Below are 16,893 nucleotides of genomic sequence, written 5' to 3'. Positions count from 1 at the left end.
ATAAGTTTTCAATGCAGGTATTCTATTTATACTCTAAAACATCTGGTTTTGGTTCTTTAAAATAGTTTCAAACATTCTTGTTCTTCACGATTGTTTCATCGAATGTGTGTAATTTTAGGTTGACAATAATTTGATTTCATTTATTTGAGTATTTTGTTATCTTCTGGCTTCCACTGGTCCTAATTACTTTATTGCCTTGCTTGTAATTTGTCTTTCTTATCTGGATACTTTTAATATCTTGCTAGTCTTTGACTGCCATGCAACTTGTGACCATGCAATTTGATTATTTTGTGTTAAGGGGTTTTTATTTTTTAACATATCAATTGGAATTTATTAGTATTTTTGGACTGAGGATTGATCTCTTTCTTGGAAGTCTGAAAAATTCTCAGTTCTTTCCCATCTCTCCAGTTTTTCATTTTGGAATGCTGATTAGATGTATGTTGGATCTTTTCTTTTCCATTCTCTTTTCTCTCGTTCTTTTTTTCTTGTTTTCTATTTCTTTTTCTCTCAGTCTTTTGTTTAATTTCTTCTCATCTAATTTTCAATTTAAGTTGTCCATTGAATCTTAATTTCAATTTCATTATTTTACCTAAGCTTATTACATAAAATGTAATATTTTAACATATTAAAACTTTTGAAATACAATCCACATACTGAAAATGGACTGAATAGAAAAATACATTGCTGGAAGATTTGTGAAAAGCAAGAGTCTGTGTAATGACCATGAAGATTTAGAAATGGAATATTATCAGAACTCCCAAATGTCACCCATGCTCTCTCCCAGTCACTACGTTTTTCCTTCCCAGGATAACCACTACCCTAAATTTTATAGTAATGGCTTTCTTGCTTTTGGTTTTAATAACTGCCTGGCCATTTGGTAGATTCCTTTTTCCCTATGTTTTCCATTTATTTAAATCTATTAAAGATATTTTGTATTTTGCCAACTCCAATACCTGATGGCTTTGTAGGAATGATTCTTCTCTTTATTGTTTCTGCTGGCTCTCACAGCATCTAATGTTTCATTGTGTGTTTTGTCATTTTTTACTGTGAGCTCAATTTTGTCAGAAGGTTATCTGTGGGAAATTTTCAAAGCCTGACTTGAGGGTTTATTTCTCCAGAAATTATGATGTACAATTCTGCTTGGTGATAGCCTTAATGTTTTTTAAACTACACAGGTCCTGGGAATCTGGGCCCTAGAGTCCATGTGGGTTGATTCCTCATCACAAATTCTAAAGACAGACTTTTCTCTCTTTCTAAGAGTTAACGCTGGGATAGATTTAATTATGTTGGGAAAGTTTTTGAAGGTTCTTGTTTTATGAAAAAATGATTATCAGATGCCCTACCTTGCTCAGGCCCAAGGCCTTGTGTCTAGGTAACAGAAGTCTAAATATTTAAGATCAGCACATGAGATTACAGCAGCTGAGATTTGGGAATTGGCTTATGCCTCTCCATTAGTGATCTCGGACTACCCCATTCCTCTCAGGATTTCTCCTATTTCCATACAGGTATAGCTATTTGCTTTTAAAAACGTTTAAATTTTTTACACAACATTTTAAGTGTTTTGTAGTGGAATAAACTTTAGGATATCTTATTCCCTATATTGTCAAAAAGAGGAGTTAATTCATTTTTTGAGACTACATAGACTTTTTGGGGAAAATAATTTTTTGGATCTTTTGCCCATGTCAAGGTTAAACAAAACTCTCATAATATGGCTAAATGACTGCATAATAATATATAAGATTTATTTTATTTCTTTTGTTGGAAGTGTATCTCTATAAAGAGGCCTCTAAAAAGTTAGGTTAGGAAGATGGACTTATTTTCAACCATAAATAAAATAACTCTCCAAGAAAGCTGTACAGTGTAGTCTCATATTTCACTGAATTAAATAATATAGTAAATAAATCTAAATGTGTAAGTGTAATATACATATATATAATCTTTTACTAACCTTTAATAAATAGTTGATCCAACACCATTTTCTTGTTGTAATACCAATAATTCCACTATTGGGAAGATTTTCACTTACTCCCAGCCTTTTGAACTCAGTAAAACTTTTTATGTAAAGAACGCCATTTATTAGAAAAAATATTCCATCCCGTGATAGGCTCACATCAGATACATTGTGCCTTTCATCATCAGTCAAAATGTTTGGAGGCACTCTGACTGTGGTCCAGCTGTGGAATGAGTCATTTGTTTGAAAGGTCTCCATATCAGCAACCACAACAACAAATGAAGGAACACAAGCAGTCCAGGCTGCCATTAACTGACTACCACGTGGTGAGGAGATTGGTAAAAATCCAGGAATCTCAGATACTGTCATCAAAGGAAAGGCCAGCACAAAAAGAAAATCTGCAGTAAAGCAATCTTGAAAAGCCACTTGATTTCCTTTAATCTCCTTTAGCATATCATCTAATGTCATTGGTACCACAATACGCCAGGTCCTAAGAAGAAAAAAATAGAAAATAGAAAAATAAAATGACCTCTCTCTCTTCTCTCATCCAACTTGTACATTGTTTCCATTTATCATTAAAAAAATTTTTTTTTTACTTTTATAAACATATATCTGGGTTAAACAAATCAAATAGCTCTAAAATGCTATCTTTGCCCATTTCTCCTCATTTATCACTCTTGTTCCCAAAGGAAAACAGTCTTGACTCTTACAGCTCTTTCATCTGCAATGTGTCTTCAAATTCTCAAATATTCTTATGCTTCTCTCAGTATATGATTTTACACATTATAGATTGGCTTCTTACATGCCAGATGAAGATATATTTCTCATAAAATGTAAGTATTTACATGACTTCTCCCAGTATCACAGTGTTTAGATTAATCTGTAGTACATTACATTGTTTTACTATGTAAATATTGTTTACTACTATGTCAGTTATTTTACTATAATTACATTTCATATATACATATATATTCATGAGGTAATAATTCTCCCAGAGGTAGTAATTATTTCCTTTTGAAAATTTATTGTTTCCTAAGTGTTCCAATAGGTAATGTGGAGTTCCACAATATTTTCCATGTGGTAAATGTGGAGATAATCTAGCACTTGCTTTATTTTATTACTCTTTGGGCTGAAGCCACCATTTACTGGATCCTGCGCTTTGTTCTTTGTTTTGTTAAAGCATATTCTTCAGTACCTCTCTGTGAAAGTATATATGAACATAAAATTTTGAGACTCTGAATATCTGAAAATATTTTATACACCTGCTGGATAAATTGGCTAGGCAGAGACTTCAGAAATCTGAGGGCATTTTCTCCAGTCTTTTTGTATTAAAGTTTCCTAATGAAAAGTCAGATGATACATTGATTCTTGTTATTATTTAATGGGTTGCCTTTCTATAAGTTTTTAGGATCTTCCTTTTTTTCTCTTGGTATTCTAAAATTTGACAGAGCTGGGTCTATCTATTGAGTGGATATACAGAGGAATTTGTGAAAATAAGAATTCTCCTATGTATCTCAGAAGTTATAAAAAATTCCAAGGAGAGTTTCTTATCAGGGCCATCCAGGAGACATGAGGCTATAGATGTTCAGTAAATGTCTTGAATTTCCTCTTTGCTCACTGTGTACATACTTGGGTGATGGCATTCTGCCCACTCAGGATGCAGTCCTGGCAGATTGAGGGACCCGTGTTAGGCAGCTGTAGGGTTATTACCAAACCTCTGTGCCCTAAACCCTGCCACCATGAAATGCGATGCAATTACTGCTTTTTGCAAGCCACACTATTGACTCTAAAACATTGGTTTCAAGTACAGTTTCTGCGATCATCAGTACCATCTTTTACATTGTCCATATGTGTAGTCACATTATAATGAGGTATTGGTGACTCTTCTGTTTGGATGAAACTGTTTATCTACAAGGCCTAGAGAGAAGCCAACACTCAAGGCCTGGTCAGAACATACTGAGCATTTCAATTTTCCATGTCTATCATTTTGATTTCAAGTGTTTGATTTTTTCATTGTGATTATACACTTTTCAAAATCTTTTCTTACTTCTTTCCCATTTTATAACATGTTAGTTTTCTTTAATGTATACAATATCTTCTCCTATTTCTATGAAGATGTTATTTATGCTTTTTTGGATCATTTCTCTTACTTCATGCTATCTTTTGTTTCCTCTGAGTTCCATTGTTCTCTTTATTGATTTAGGTGTCCCATGTTCATGTTAGAAGCTTTCTGCAATTCTCTCATAGTCTTTGGTTCTCTTTTAATATATAGGAGAGAAGTTGTAACAAGTTCTGGGTCAGTTCTTAGGAATACTTCTCACTCCTTTAGTGCTCCATTGTGCTTCTCCCCTTCTGACTCCAAATTTAAGTTATTTTAAGTAGGTCTGATCATGTTAATTCAAAGAAGAATCCTCTTCTATCTTGCTAGGAGGCTATATGCTAGGTTTCCATATTCAGGGAGCAGAGCTGGAGGAAAGGACTGAAGGCACACTGGAGGGTTCCCATCCCTTTAGAATTCCCTCTGCAAGCTCTTAATTAACACAATTTCATGCTCTGCTATGTCAGACACCACTTCTCTCTCTGCTTTCTACTTTCTGTTCTTGCTTCCCTTCCCATTGTTTCTCCTTGTAGGATTGCAACTATCTTAGTGAGATAAAGGGAGAGAATAGAAATTAAATAATGCATTTAATCTGTCATGTTTTAATTTATCTCCTTTAAACTGAATTTCATTTAGTCATGTTCTGCTTAGAAACATGGCCCTTTAATTATATCCAGGAAAAAAATTCAAGCTATTCCAAATGATTTTCAGGGAATTTCCATATTTTTTCCTATTTAATTTCACTTGCCATATTGTATTTCAGGTGTGTTCTTCCTGTTTGCTTTCCAGAACTGTTTGTGTTCTTCCTCTCTCTTACTATAGAGGGCACAGATTGCATGGAGCACTGGGTGTGGTGCAAAAATAATGAATACTGTTATGCTGAAAATAAATTTAAAAATTAATTAATTAATTAATTAAAAAAAAAAAGAAAAGAAAACTAGAGAGCAAAAGCAATACAAACCTAAAGGAAATGGAAGGAAAAAATGGCAGCAGAAATGAGTAAATTGAAAACAGAAGAACAATAGAGAAAGATGCCCTAATACCCAAACCAGATAAAGACATTAGAGGTAAAGTCGCAGACCTTTTGAACTCATCAATGTGTAAAAAGAGATATATACCACAGCCAAATGGTATATACATGAAGTAAAAATGGACATAATGAAGGGGGAAATAGACAATTCAATAATAATAGTTGGAGACTTTGATATACCACTTTCCATAATGGGATAGAACAACTAGCAAAAGATCGACAAAGAGACAGAACACGTAAACAACACTCTCTACCAACTAGACCTAACAGACATCTACAGGACACCCCACCCAACAACAGCAGACTAAACATTCTTCACAAGTGGGCAGGGAAAATCCCCCAAGACAGACTGTATGTTGGGCCATAAAACAAACTTCAATGCATAGAAGATAATTGAAACAGCACAGATATTTTCTCTGACAACAAAGAAATGAAATTAGATACCATATGACTCAAAATTTCAATCCTAGGTATACACACAGGAGAAATAAAAACATTATGTCTGCCCAAAAACTTGTAAATAAATGTTTACAGCAGCACTATTCATAATAGCCTGAAAGTGGACAAAACCAAAACGAAATTTTTTAGACGTTGGCATATCCATGTAATGGAATATTATTTGGCAATTTTTATTCCTTTTTAGGAATGGAATACTGATACATTCCATAACATGGATGAACCCTGAAAACATGCTAAGTGAAAGAAACCAGTTGCAAAAGACCATACATTGTATGATCCTCTTAATATGAAATATCCAGAATTGGCAAATCCATCGAGACACAAAATAGATTAGTGGTACCGAAGGCTAGGAGGAAGAGAGAATAGGGTTTCTCTCTGAGTTGATAAAGATGTTGTAGAATTAAACAAGGGTGATAGTTCCACAACTGTGCCAATATACTAAAAGCCATGAATTGTACACTTTAAAAGGGTGAATCATACGAAGCTCTGTATAGTCAATAATAGAGAAGAAACAAATGGTGCCTGTAACCTTCCTACCAGCCCACTAAATCAGACAAGCCTTTAGGTGGTTTTTATAATGACGGTTTCTCCTACCTCCCTACCTCCCAAAGTTTCACAGAGTCAGCAAGAATTTTGGCCCCAGATTATTATGATTGTTTAAAACATCTTCTCTCTCTGAACATCACCCTTCACTTTGCATCTCCCGAAATGTGTCTGCTTCCTCCAGTCTCTGTTTGAAGGCTCTTGTCTACGCTGCCTCTCTGTTTGGAGTGCTCCCCCAATTGGCTAACTTTTATTTCTTTTCAATAATGTAGATGTCACCTCTTTAGGGAAGTCCAGCTTGATTCCCTTTCATCCAAGCCTCGATTAGTGCACCCTCTCCTTCCATTTCACCTGGGTTCACCTCTGTTTGTTTACTTAAGTCCCAACTAAGGTAAGATCACTGAGGGCAGAAATTGTGTTTGTAGATATAAGCCCCTTGCCCTGTGTCTAGCTGTAATAGATTAAGAAAGGCGGTCTAAACACCATAATCACTTACTGAATTAACAGATTTTACTTTCCGGTGGGATCTGTTGTGTTAAATGCGTGCTGATGGTGCCGGGGCTTGGGGCATCAGTTACACCACTGGGGTTCACTTTTTTGGAACCGGCAAGAGGCATCTGGAGATAGTGCCAGAATTTGGTGACATCCTGAATGAGGCCCTCGGACTGAAGTTTAGCTGTTCATATCGGTTGTAAAATGATAATCCAGAAGTGTGACTGGCAGTTTCTATGTTGGTAACTAGTTCTGATTATTTCAATTTTGGGGGTGCATCATGAAAGAAGCTACTTGGAAATTACATATATTACATGAAATTCCACTAAGGTTTTAGAGTAAATTTCTTTTACTTTAAATCTGATAGTTATTTTACTAAACTGAAAAAATAAAATTTATGTATGAAATTTTAAAATTAAATACCCATTCTCCATTTTGTCTTGTGGCAAATAAGTTTTTCTCTTCAGAGTTGTGTATATGCCAGGCTTCTGTCCCAAAGTGGCCAACTGCTTGGTAAGTACTATAGAATTCTGTAAAAAAAAAAAAATCCTCTTATCACTTTTCATAAATAAAATTATTCTGAAATTAAGTCATGATATATTGACTTTGACATGTTAGCTAAGACATTATTTATTTTATACATTTACCAGACTTTCAAGAGTCAGGGTTTTTTTGTTTGTTTTTTACCATATAGTTTCCTCCCCATTGAACTTTATGAAACACAAAGAGGTTGTAATACCATTTCCAACATGTTGAAAAAACTATACATAATCAGATTTCCAAATGAATTGAGATTATGGGGACCTTTAAATAAATGCCCTCATGTTTTAATTTCAATGAACTGTGCAATGGAGTTTCTAAAACTAATCTGTTAGAATTGTTTCTATATGAATCTGACTTCAAAACAACCTATTCTTTAAAAAAAAGATTTTATTTATTTGAGAGAGAAAAAAAACACAAGTGGGGCAGGGGCAGAGGGAGAGGGAGAAGCAGACTCCCTACTGAGTATACAGCCCTATTTGGACCCTACTCAGATCCCAGGCAGGGAATCACATTGGGGTCCACATGGGGCTCCATCCCAGGACTCTGAGATCACCACCTGAACTGAAGTAAGACACTTAATCGACAGCCACCCAGTCACCCCCAATGTAATCTTTCAAGGTAGGTTTCAAATGACATCTGGAGGCTTTAACAGAAATTCTCTTTGTCTAACAATAGATCTAACAAGCCTCCTCTTTTTCTAATGAGATTTAAGGAGTAGTTGAATTGACGGGAATTTTTCCCAATAGGTATTTTTGGGATGGAGGCAATGGTATCATTATAGGGAATTCCTAGAATAAAAAATCAGATAATGGGGGCACCTGGGGGGCTCAGTGGGTTAAGCCGCTGCCTTCGGCTCAGGTCATGATCTCAGGGTCCTGGGATCAAGTCCCGCATCGGGCTCTCTGCTCAGCGGGGAGACTGCTTCCCTCTCTCTCTCTCTCTGCCTGCCTCTCCATCTACTTGTGATCTCTCTCTATCAAATAAATAAATAAAATCTTTAAAAAAAATCAGATAATGAGGGTCAGTCCAAAATTCCACAGCTTCTGGGGCACTGGTGGGCTCAGCTGGTGAAGCCCCTGACTCCTGGTTTCGGCTCAGGTCCTGGTCTCGTGGTCCTGAGATCAGTCCACTTCCAGCTCCATGTTCAGTGTGCAGTTTGTTAGAGATTCCCTCTCTCCTGCCTCCGTCCCTCCCCCTGCTCACACACACACTCTCTCTCAAAATAAATAAATAAAACTCTTATATAAAAAATAAATAAAATAAAATTCCATGGCTTCCTTCTGCCCTAATCCTCCAATAATGCTCCAGTTAATTTCCTAGAAATGTCAACCATCAACAAAGGAGCCTTTCAGATCGCTATGATGAATCTCAGTTAGAGGGTATTCATTGGGACTGTGGAATTATCTAATAGGATTTAACCTAATTTTGAGAGTGATTGTGGTCAGGTAAGGCCTCCCTGAAGAATACACATTAATTGATTTTGATAGAGAAGCATAGATTTGTCCCTATATAATAAATAATGGATATTTTAAATTTTATTTCTAAAAATATTATTCACTATTCCAAATTTTATTTTAAATTTTTTCACTATTCAGAATCTTAAATACAACTGTCTTTCATAGAACTGCAAAGGAAAGGAATAAATGTAGCATAGAATAAGGAATAAAACATAATAAGTGACACATGCCAAAAATATAATAGAAAAAAGGATAGTTTAAGAAAATTTAAGATAATCACTCAAACAAGCTTAAAAACATGTTTTATGGAAAAAAATGTTTTATCTATAAAACATATTTTTAAACATGTTTAAATATATAATATATATTATATTATATAAAATACATATATAAATATGGCAAAAATTAACACATAGAAATTATAAAAATAAATAAAAATAAAAAACACTATTAGTATATTTCTTAGAATTTACCAAGTGTAGGCATCCGTTATGTATCCACAGAACTAGCAGTCTATATAAACACCATTTTTAATGACACTATGGTAGTTCATTGGGTGAATTATCATTGACTGAACACTCCCCTACTGGACATTGAGGTAATTTTTAATTTTTTCACTATTATGAATATTACTGCCATAAATATAATCAGATGTACAGACTTTTCCACAGTAAGGACTATTTTTTTTAATTATATTCTGGGACTATGGTTACCGGGCCAAAAGCTTCATATGAACACTTTAAAACTCTTGATACATACTATTGAAATGTTTCTGAAAGGACTCTGCCAGTTTATTGTTAGTAATCTACGACAGAAAAAATTTCATTAATTAAAAATAGAGCTTCCCTATGACCCTGCAATTGCATTACTGGGTATTTACCCCAAAGATACAGATGTAGCGAAAAGAAGGGCCATCTGTACCCCAATGTTTATAGCAGCAATGGCCATGGTCATCAAACTGTGGAAAGAACCAAGATGCCCTTCAACGGACGAATAGAAAAGGAAGATGTGGTCCATATACACTATGGAGTATGATGCCTCCATCAGAAAGGACGAATACCCAACTTTTGTAGCAACATGGACGGGACTGGAAGAGATTATGCTGAGTGAAATAAGTCAAGCAGAGAGAGTCAATTATCATATGGTTTCACTTATTTGTGGAGCATAACAAATAGCATGGAGGACATGGGGAGTTAGAGAGGAGAAGGGAGTTGGGGGAAATTGGAGAGGGAGATGAACCATGAGAGACTATGGACTCTGAAAAATATTCTGAGGGTTTTGAAGGGGTGTGGGGGGTGGGAGGTTGGGGGAACCAGGTGGTATTAGAGAGGGCACGGATTGCATGGAGCACTGGATGTGGTGCAAAAACAAGGAATACTGTTATGCTGAAAAAAAAATTTCATGATGCTGATATCAAACTCTGTATTATTATTTTTAAAAGTATTTTTCTAGTTATAACATCAGTATATGGTTATAGAAACTTAATATTCTTTATGTTTATCTCATTTTTTTTAGCAGCATTTGATACATTGGACTAATCGCCCCCTTTGAAACACTCTCTTACTTGGCTTCCATGTTACCATTTGCTCCTTGCTCTGTTAGAGATCGCCAGGCTTGATCCCAGATTCTCTTCCTCCCAGTAGCATTCTCATAGTACGTTCTCTTCCTAGGTAATCTCATTTAATCACATGGCTTCAAGTATCATTCAATTCCTATAAAACTGCTCAAATTGTATGACCCAGATCCTGAATTTTAAATCTAGCTCATATCCATGTACCTAACTAGATTTTTTTAAAATAAGATTTCATTATTTATTTGGGAGAGAGAGAGAGAGCATGGGAGGAGAGAGGTCAGAGGAAGAAGCAGGGAGCCTGATGTAGGACTCAATCCCGGGACTGCGGGATCACGACCTGAGCCGAAGGCAGTCGCTTAACCAACTGAGCCACCCAGGTGCCCCCCGAACTAGATTTTTAATGGTGATTTTGCTTGTTTTATAAACACTTCAAACCAATATGACCCAAACTGCACTACTGCCTCGAAGTTATGCCTCCTAAACCTGGATTAAAGAAGAAAAAAAAATCTCACCACCCAGAAGAGAGTATAGTTCACACAATTCAGCTATAAGAAGAATATTCCAGACAGAATGAACAACAGTTACAAAGAGTCTGAGGGAGGAGAGGAATTATTATGATTGAGGACTTGAAAGGAAGATAATGGCTAGAATTAGTAAGAGAGAAATAGTACAGGAAAAGGTTAGATGAAAGACAGGCAGGAACCACATCATGCTAAGTATCATGGGTCCTGGAAGATAGTTTGGATTTTATTCTTAGTACAATGGGAAAATGTTAAAAGATGTTTTAAAATAGAATGATAACTACTTTTTTAAAAATAGTTTGACTCACAAGAACTGAGTCAGCTTTCCCCAATGACAATAGCTTATATAATCTTAGTGCATGTCAAAACCCAGGAAATTGATGGTAAAACACTGTTAACTCATGCATGAATCTTACTAAGATTTCATCATTCTTTCTACAAAGTGCTTCCTTTTTTGGTATAGTTCTGTGAAATTTTATCATATGTCTAGATTTATGTAACCATCATCACAATATAGAACTGTTATAGAATACAAATTATGGAACCGTTCTGACACAAATAAGAAACTCCCCCCTGTTAACGCTTAAGAGTCACAACTGCCTGCTAACTCGAACTTCTTTTTTTTTTTTTTTAAGATTCCATTTATTTATTTGACAGAGAGAGATCACGAGTAGGCAGAGAGGCAGGCAGAGAGAGAGAGAGGAGGAAGCAGGCTCCTTGCTGAGCAGAGAACCCGATGCGGGACTCGATCCCAGGACCCTGAGATCCTGACCTGAGCCGAAGGCAGCGTCTTAACCCACTGAGCCACTCAGGCGCCCCTAACTCGAACTTCTGGTAACCACTTATCTGTTTTCAATTAGTATAGTTTTGTCACCTCTAAAATCTTCTATAAATGGAATCATACGGAATGCAACACTTAAAATTGACTTTTCAATTCAGCATCCATCCAAGTTATTGGGTGTATCAACAGTGCATTCTTTAAACATAAAAGGTAAAACTATAAAATCTCTGGAATCATGACACTGGATCTGGCATCAGTTTAAAAAAAAAAAAAGATTTATTTATTTATTTATTTGACAGAGAGAAAGAGAGCATAAGCAGGGAAAGTCGCAGGCAGAGGGGGAAGCAGGCTTCACACTGCACAAGGAGCCTGTTGCAGGACTCGATCCCAGGACCCTGTAATCATGCCCTGAGGCAAAGGTAGACTCTTTTTTTCTTTTTTTAAGATTTTATTTATTTATTCAAAAGACAGAGATCACAAGTAGGCAGAGAGGCAGGCAGAGAGAGAGAGGAAAGCAGGTTCCCTGCTGAGCAGAGAGCCCGATGTGGGGCTCGATCCCAGGATTCTGGGATCATGACCTGAGCCGAAGGCGGAAGCTTTAACCCACTGAGCCACCCAAGGCAGACTCTTAACCGACTGATACACCCAGGTGCTCTGGCATTGATTTTTTGGGGGTATGACTCCAAAAGCATAGGCAACTAAAGGAAAAATAGACAAATGAGACCTCATCAAAATTTAAAGGTTTTGTGTACCAAAAGACACTATCTAAAGAATAAAATGACAACTCACAGAATGGAAGAAAATATTTGCAAATCACATATAATACAATGGATTAATATGTAGAATATATAGGGAACTTCTAAAACTCAACAACAAAAAAAGCCAATTAAAAAATAGGCAAAGGACCTGAATAGCATATATCTAGAGAAGATTATACAATAGCCAATAAGCACATGAAAAGATATTCGATGTCACTAATCATTAGGGAAATGAATATCAAAAGCATGGTGAGATACAACTTCACATCCATTAGGATGACTATTATTAAAAATAAAGGTTTTGGGGCGCCTGGGTGGCTCAGTGGGTTAAGCCGCTGCCATCGGCTCAAGTCATGATCTCAGGGTCCTGGGATCAAGTCCCGCATCGGGCTCTCTGCTCAGCAGGGAGCCTGCTTCCCTCTCTCTCTCTCTGCCTGCCTCTCCATCTACTTGTGATTTCTCTCTGTCAAATAAATAAATAAAATCTTTTAAAAAAATAAAGGTTTTATCTATAAATTTTGCCAAGAATTTAATGAAGAATTAATGCCTATCCTTCTCAAACTGTTCTGAAAATTCAAAGAGAACAAAATGCTCCCAAACTCATTTTACAAAGCCAGCATTACCCTGATACCAAAGCCAGAAGAGGACACTACTAGAAGACAAATTATGGTCCAGTATTTCTGATGAATATAGGTGCAAAAATTCTCAACTACATACTAGCCAACCAAATTCAATAGCACATTATATAGATCATACATGATGGTCAAGTGGGATTTTTCCGAAGAAGACATAAAAATGGCCAATGGGTACATGAAAAGATGCTCAACATGACCAGTTATTAGGAAAATGCACATCAAACCCACAATGAGATGGGTTTGGCGATTAGGATAGCCTTAATCAAAGACAAGAGATAATAAATGCTGACCTAGATACGGAAGAAAGGGAACCCATGTACATTGTGGAAATGGCATAGCTACTATGGAAAACAGAATGGAGGGTTATAAAAACAAACAAAAATAGGATGACCATATGATTTAGCAATTTCACCTTTGAGAATATATTCAAAGGAAATGAAAACACTAACCCAAAAGATATCTGCACCTCCGTATTCATAGCAGCATTATTTATAATAGCCAACACATGGAAACAACCTGTGTCCAGTGACAGAACAACAGGTAAAGGAGCTGTGATATACTATATATACAGAGTGGAACATTATTCAGCCATAAAATAAACCCCAAGGAAATCCTGACATTTGTGACAACATGAGGGCAATTATGTTAAGTGAAATAAGTCAGAGAAAGACAAATACTGGATGATCTCACTTATATGGGGAACTTTTAAAAAAATATGGAAAAAGAGATCAGATTTATGATTACCAGAGGCAGGCAGTTGGGGAAGGAGAATTGAAGGAAGGTGGGGAAAGACACAACACAAACTTTATTTATAAGATAAATAAGTACTGGGGATGTGATATACAGCATGGTGACTACCATTAATGCTGTTGTATGGGATATAGGAAAGTTGTTAAGAGATCAATTCTTAAGAATTCTCATCACAGGAAGAAACCCACCCACTCTCCCTCCCTTCCTTTCTTCCTTCCTCTGCTTCCCCCCCCCTTTTTTTTGTATCTATATGAGATAAAGGATGTTAACTCAACGTATTATGGAAATGACTTCAAGCCTTAAACTAACATAGTCAAGCCTTAAACTAACATAGTATGTCAATTTTATCTCAGTAAAACTGGAAAAAATTAAAAAGCAAAATTAACAAAAGAGGAGTGACATCAATAAGATGGCAGAGGAGGAGGTTCTCTCACAATAACAATTTAACAGCTCTCCATGGGCAAAAATAGCTTTGGGAGAGCTCCAGAGTGTTAAAACTTCAGCAACCCAGTGAAGCACAAAAACTGAAGATGCTCCACAGAAAAGTACAGGAGGCACTTAATCTCCATTACTCTAACCATCAGTCCAGCACAGCTCAATGCCAAGAGGAATTCTGCTGGCTACAACTTCCCATGAGGGAGAAGGAGAGCAGGGAGGCCCCAGCAGTCCTCACCACCACCATGAACCTCCACAGCCTTCTCTACTGAGGACCCCTGCAGTCTTCACCAATGTGGATCCCAGCATATGAAAGCATAAATCTCACTGGTATAGAAAACTATTTAGATGAATGCAGAACACGGTGAAATTGTAATGGTGATGCATAAATTATTTTTAAAGCTAATCTAAAAGATAAAAAAGAAAAATTGTTAATGGATATACAATGCAAAAAGAAGTAAAGGAGTCCCTGACAATAAGAACACAAATGGGGCATAGTAAAAATGTAGTTTACATATGTAATTGAAGTTCTATCAATTTAAAATAGACTCTTTAACTACAAGAAAATTTATGCAAGCCTCAAGGTAATCACAAAGAAAAACCTATAGTAGAGATACAAGAGATAAAAAGAATCATGGCAAAGCACTACAACACCCCCATCAAATAGCAAAGGAAGACATCAATAGGGAAAGAGAGGAATAAAGCAGCTGTAAATTAGACAGAAAACAATTAACAAATGGTAATATTAAGTCCTCACCTATCAACAATTTCTTAAACGTAAATGGATTAAATTCCCCAATCAAAAGGTATAGAGTGTCTGAATGGATAAAAACAACCATCAGCCAAGATCCAGGAATATGTGGTCCACAAGGGATTCACTTTAGACTTAAAGACACACATAGGCTGAAAGTGAAGTGATGGAGAGGGGCAGGAGAGGCAAGTTGGGAACAATGGCTCTAACGCCGCCAGGCAGCACCTTCTCCTCCTCACCCAGGGGCTAGCAGTGATCAAAAGAGCAGCCGTGGTCCCGAATGAAACTGCTCCTGGGTGGGATGTGCCTGAGCCTTGCAACCATATGGCTAGTGCAGAGGATGTGGACTCTGTGGAAACAGCCACCCACTCCCTGTAAGTGAATGTGACAAGGGTACCATGTGGCAGCAGGTGGCTGGAAGGGGAACTACCAGTAGGATGTGTACAATGGAGAGGAGTTATGCTAATCATTCCAGGCTGTCTTTTTTCAGAGTTACCTTGATCAAGGAACCCAGATTTTAAACAACAGAGTTGAGAAATCGGGCTGGTTGTTTATTCAATTATATTACTCTTTTGTGCCATCTGTTTTTAACCTGTTTATGTCTAGAACATCTATCAGTGGGTTTCTGGGAAGAGGCTCAATGTTTGTGTTTTCACCAGATGAGGGTTTTTTTTAATTTTAAATTTTAAATTTTTATTTATTTCTTTTCAGCATAACAGAATTCATTGTTTATGCACCACACCCAGTGCTCCATGCTATACTTGCCCTACATAACACCAGATGAGTTTAAGAGAGTGCTAAACACTAATGCAGACTGGAAAATCCAGAGACTTCTTGATTTCAGTGCTGGATATGGAGAAGTCACAAAAATCATGAGCCCTCATTTTGAAGAAATGTATGCCACTGAGCTATCTGAAAGTATGATATGGCAGCTTCAGAAGAAGAACTACAGAGTACTTGGAATAAATGAATGGCAGAATGAATGCTTCCAGTATGGTGGCATCAGTTGCTTGAATTTGCTGGACTGATATGATCAGCCTGTGACTTATTAAAAGATATCAGAAGTGTCTTGGAGCCATCTAGAGGCAGGGCCATCCTTGCCCTGCTTTTACCCTTCCATCATTATGTGGAAAACAGGTGGCAAGTGGAGAAACCATCAAAAATTTTAGAAATCCAGGGACAGAGTTGGGAAGAACAAGTGAGTAGTCTGCCTTAAGTTTTCAGAAAAGCTGGTTTTGTTATGGAAACTTTCACCAGACTTCCATATCTGTGTCTAGGTAGCATGTATAGTGACTACTACATTCTGGATGGTGCTCTTTTTATTTTCAAACCAGTACAAACATGTGGAGGCTCATGTCTTCAGGGCCTACACCTACAGGGAAACTGAACAACATACTCTTGAACAACCACTGGATCAAGGAAGAAAACAAAAGGGAAGTTTACAAAGCTCTCAAGAAAAACAAAAACAAAAACACAACTTATGGTATATTTCAAAAGCAGTACTTATGAGGGAAGCAATAAATGCCTATATTAAAAAAGAGAAACAATCTCAAATACACAACCTAACTTTATACCTCAATGAACTAGAAAAAGAACAAACTAAGCACAAAGTGAGAAGAAGGAAAGAAATAATAAAGATCAGAGCAGAGATAAGCAGAGAACACAAAAGCAATAGGAAAAAAAATCAATGAAACTAAGAATTAGTCTTTTGAAATATAAACAAGATGGACAAATCCTAAACTAGACTAAGAAAAAAAAAAGACTCAAATAAATAAAATCAGAGGGGCACCTGAATGGCTCAGTGGGTTAAGCCTCTGCCTCAGCTCAGGTCATGATCTCAGGGTCCTGGGATCGAGTCCCCCATCAGGCTCTCTGCTCAGCAGGGAGCCTGTTTCCCCCCACACACCCCCGTCTCTCTGCCTGTCTCTCTGCTTACTTGTGATCACTCTCTCTGTCAGATAAATAAATAAAATCTTTTTAAAAAATAAATAAATAAAACCAGAAATGAAAGAGGAGACATTACAATAGGTGCTTCAAAAATAAAAAGAATCATAAAAGACTATTATAAACAACTATGTGCTAACAAATTAGATAAACCAGAAAGGATAGATAAATT

At 36.6% G+C, this 16,893-nt stretch overlaps 1 protein-coding gene and 1 pseudogene across 1 annotated transcript in view; one reads left to right on the top strand and one right to left on the bottom strand.

The window, feature by feature from the left end:
* CATSPERE (catsper channel auxiliary subunit epsilon) overlaps positions 1-16,893 on the bottom strand; it is a 126,504-nt gene that overhangs the window by 58,021 nt on the left and 51,590 nt on the right. The window contains exons 8-9 of the mRNA XM_044267060.1: positions 6,997-7,103; positions 1,938-2,441 (exon numbers count right to left, since the gene is read on the bottom strand). Coding sequence (XP_044122995.1) covers positions 1,938-2,441; positions 6,997-7,103 — 611 coding nt within the window. The remainder of the gene's footprint in view (positions 1-1,937; positions 2,442-6,996; positions 7,104-16,893) is intronic.
* LOC122918760 lies at positions 7,746-16,164 on the top strand (annotated as a pseudogene).

Source organism: Neovison vison, chromosome 10 (genome assembly GCF_020171115.1).
Source record: "Neovison vison isolate M4711 chromosome 10, ASM_NN_V1, whole genome shotgun sequence".
Classification (NCBI taxonomy): Eukaryota; Metazoa; Chordata; class Mammalia; order Carnivora; family Mustelidae; genus Neogale; species Neogale vison.
This window is presented reverse-complemented; position numbering and strand designations above follow the sequence as displayed.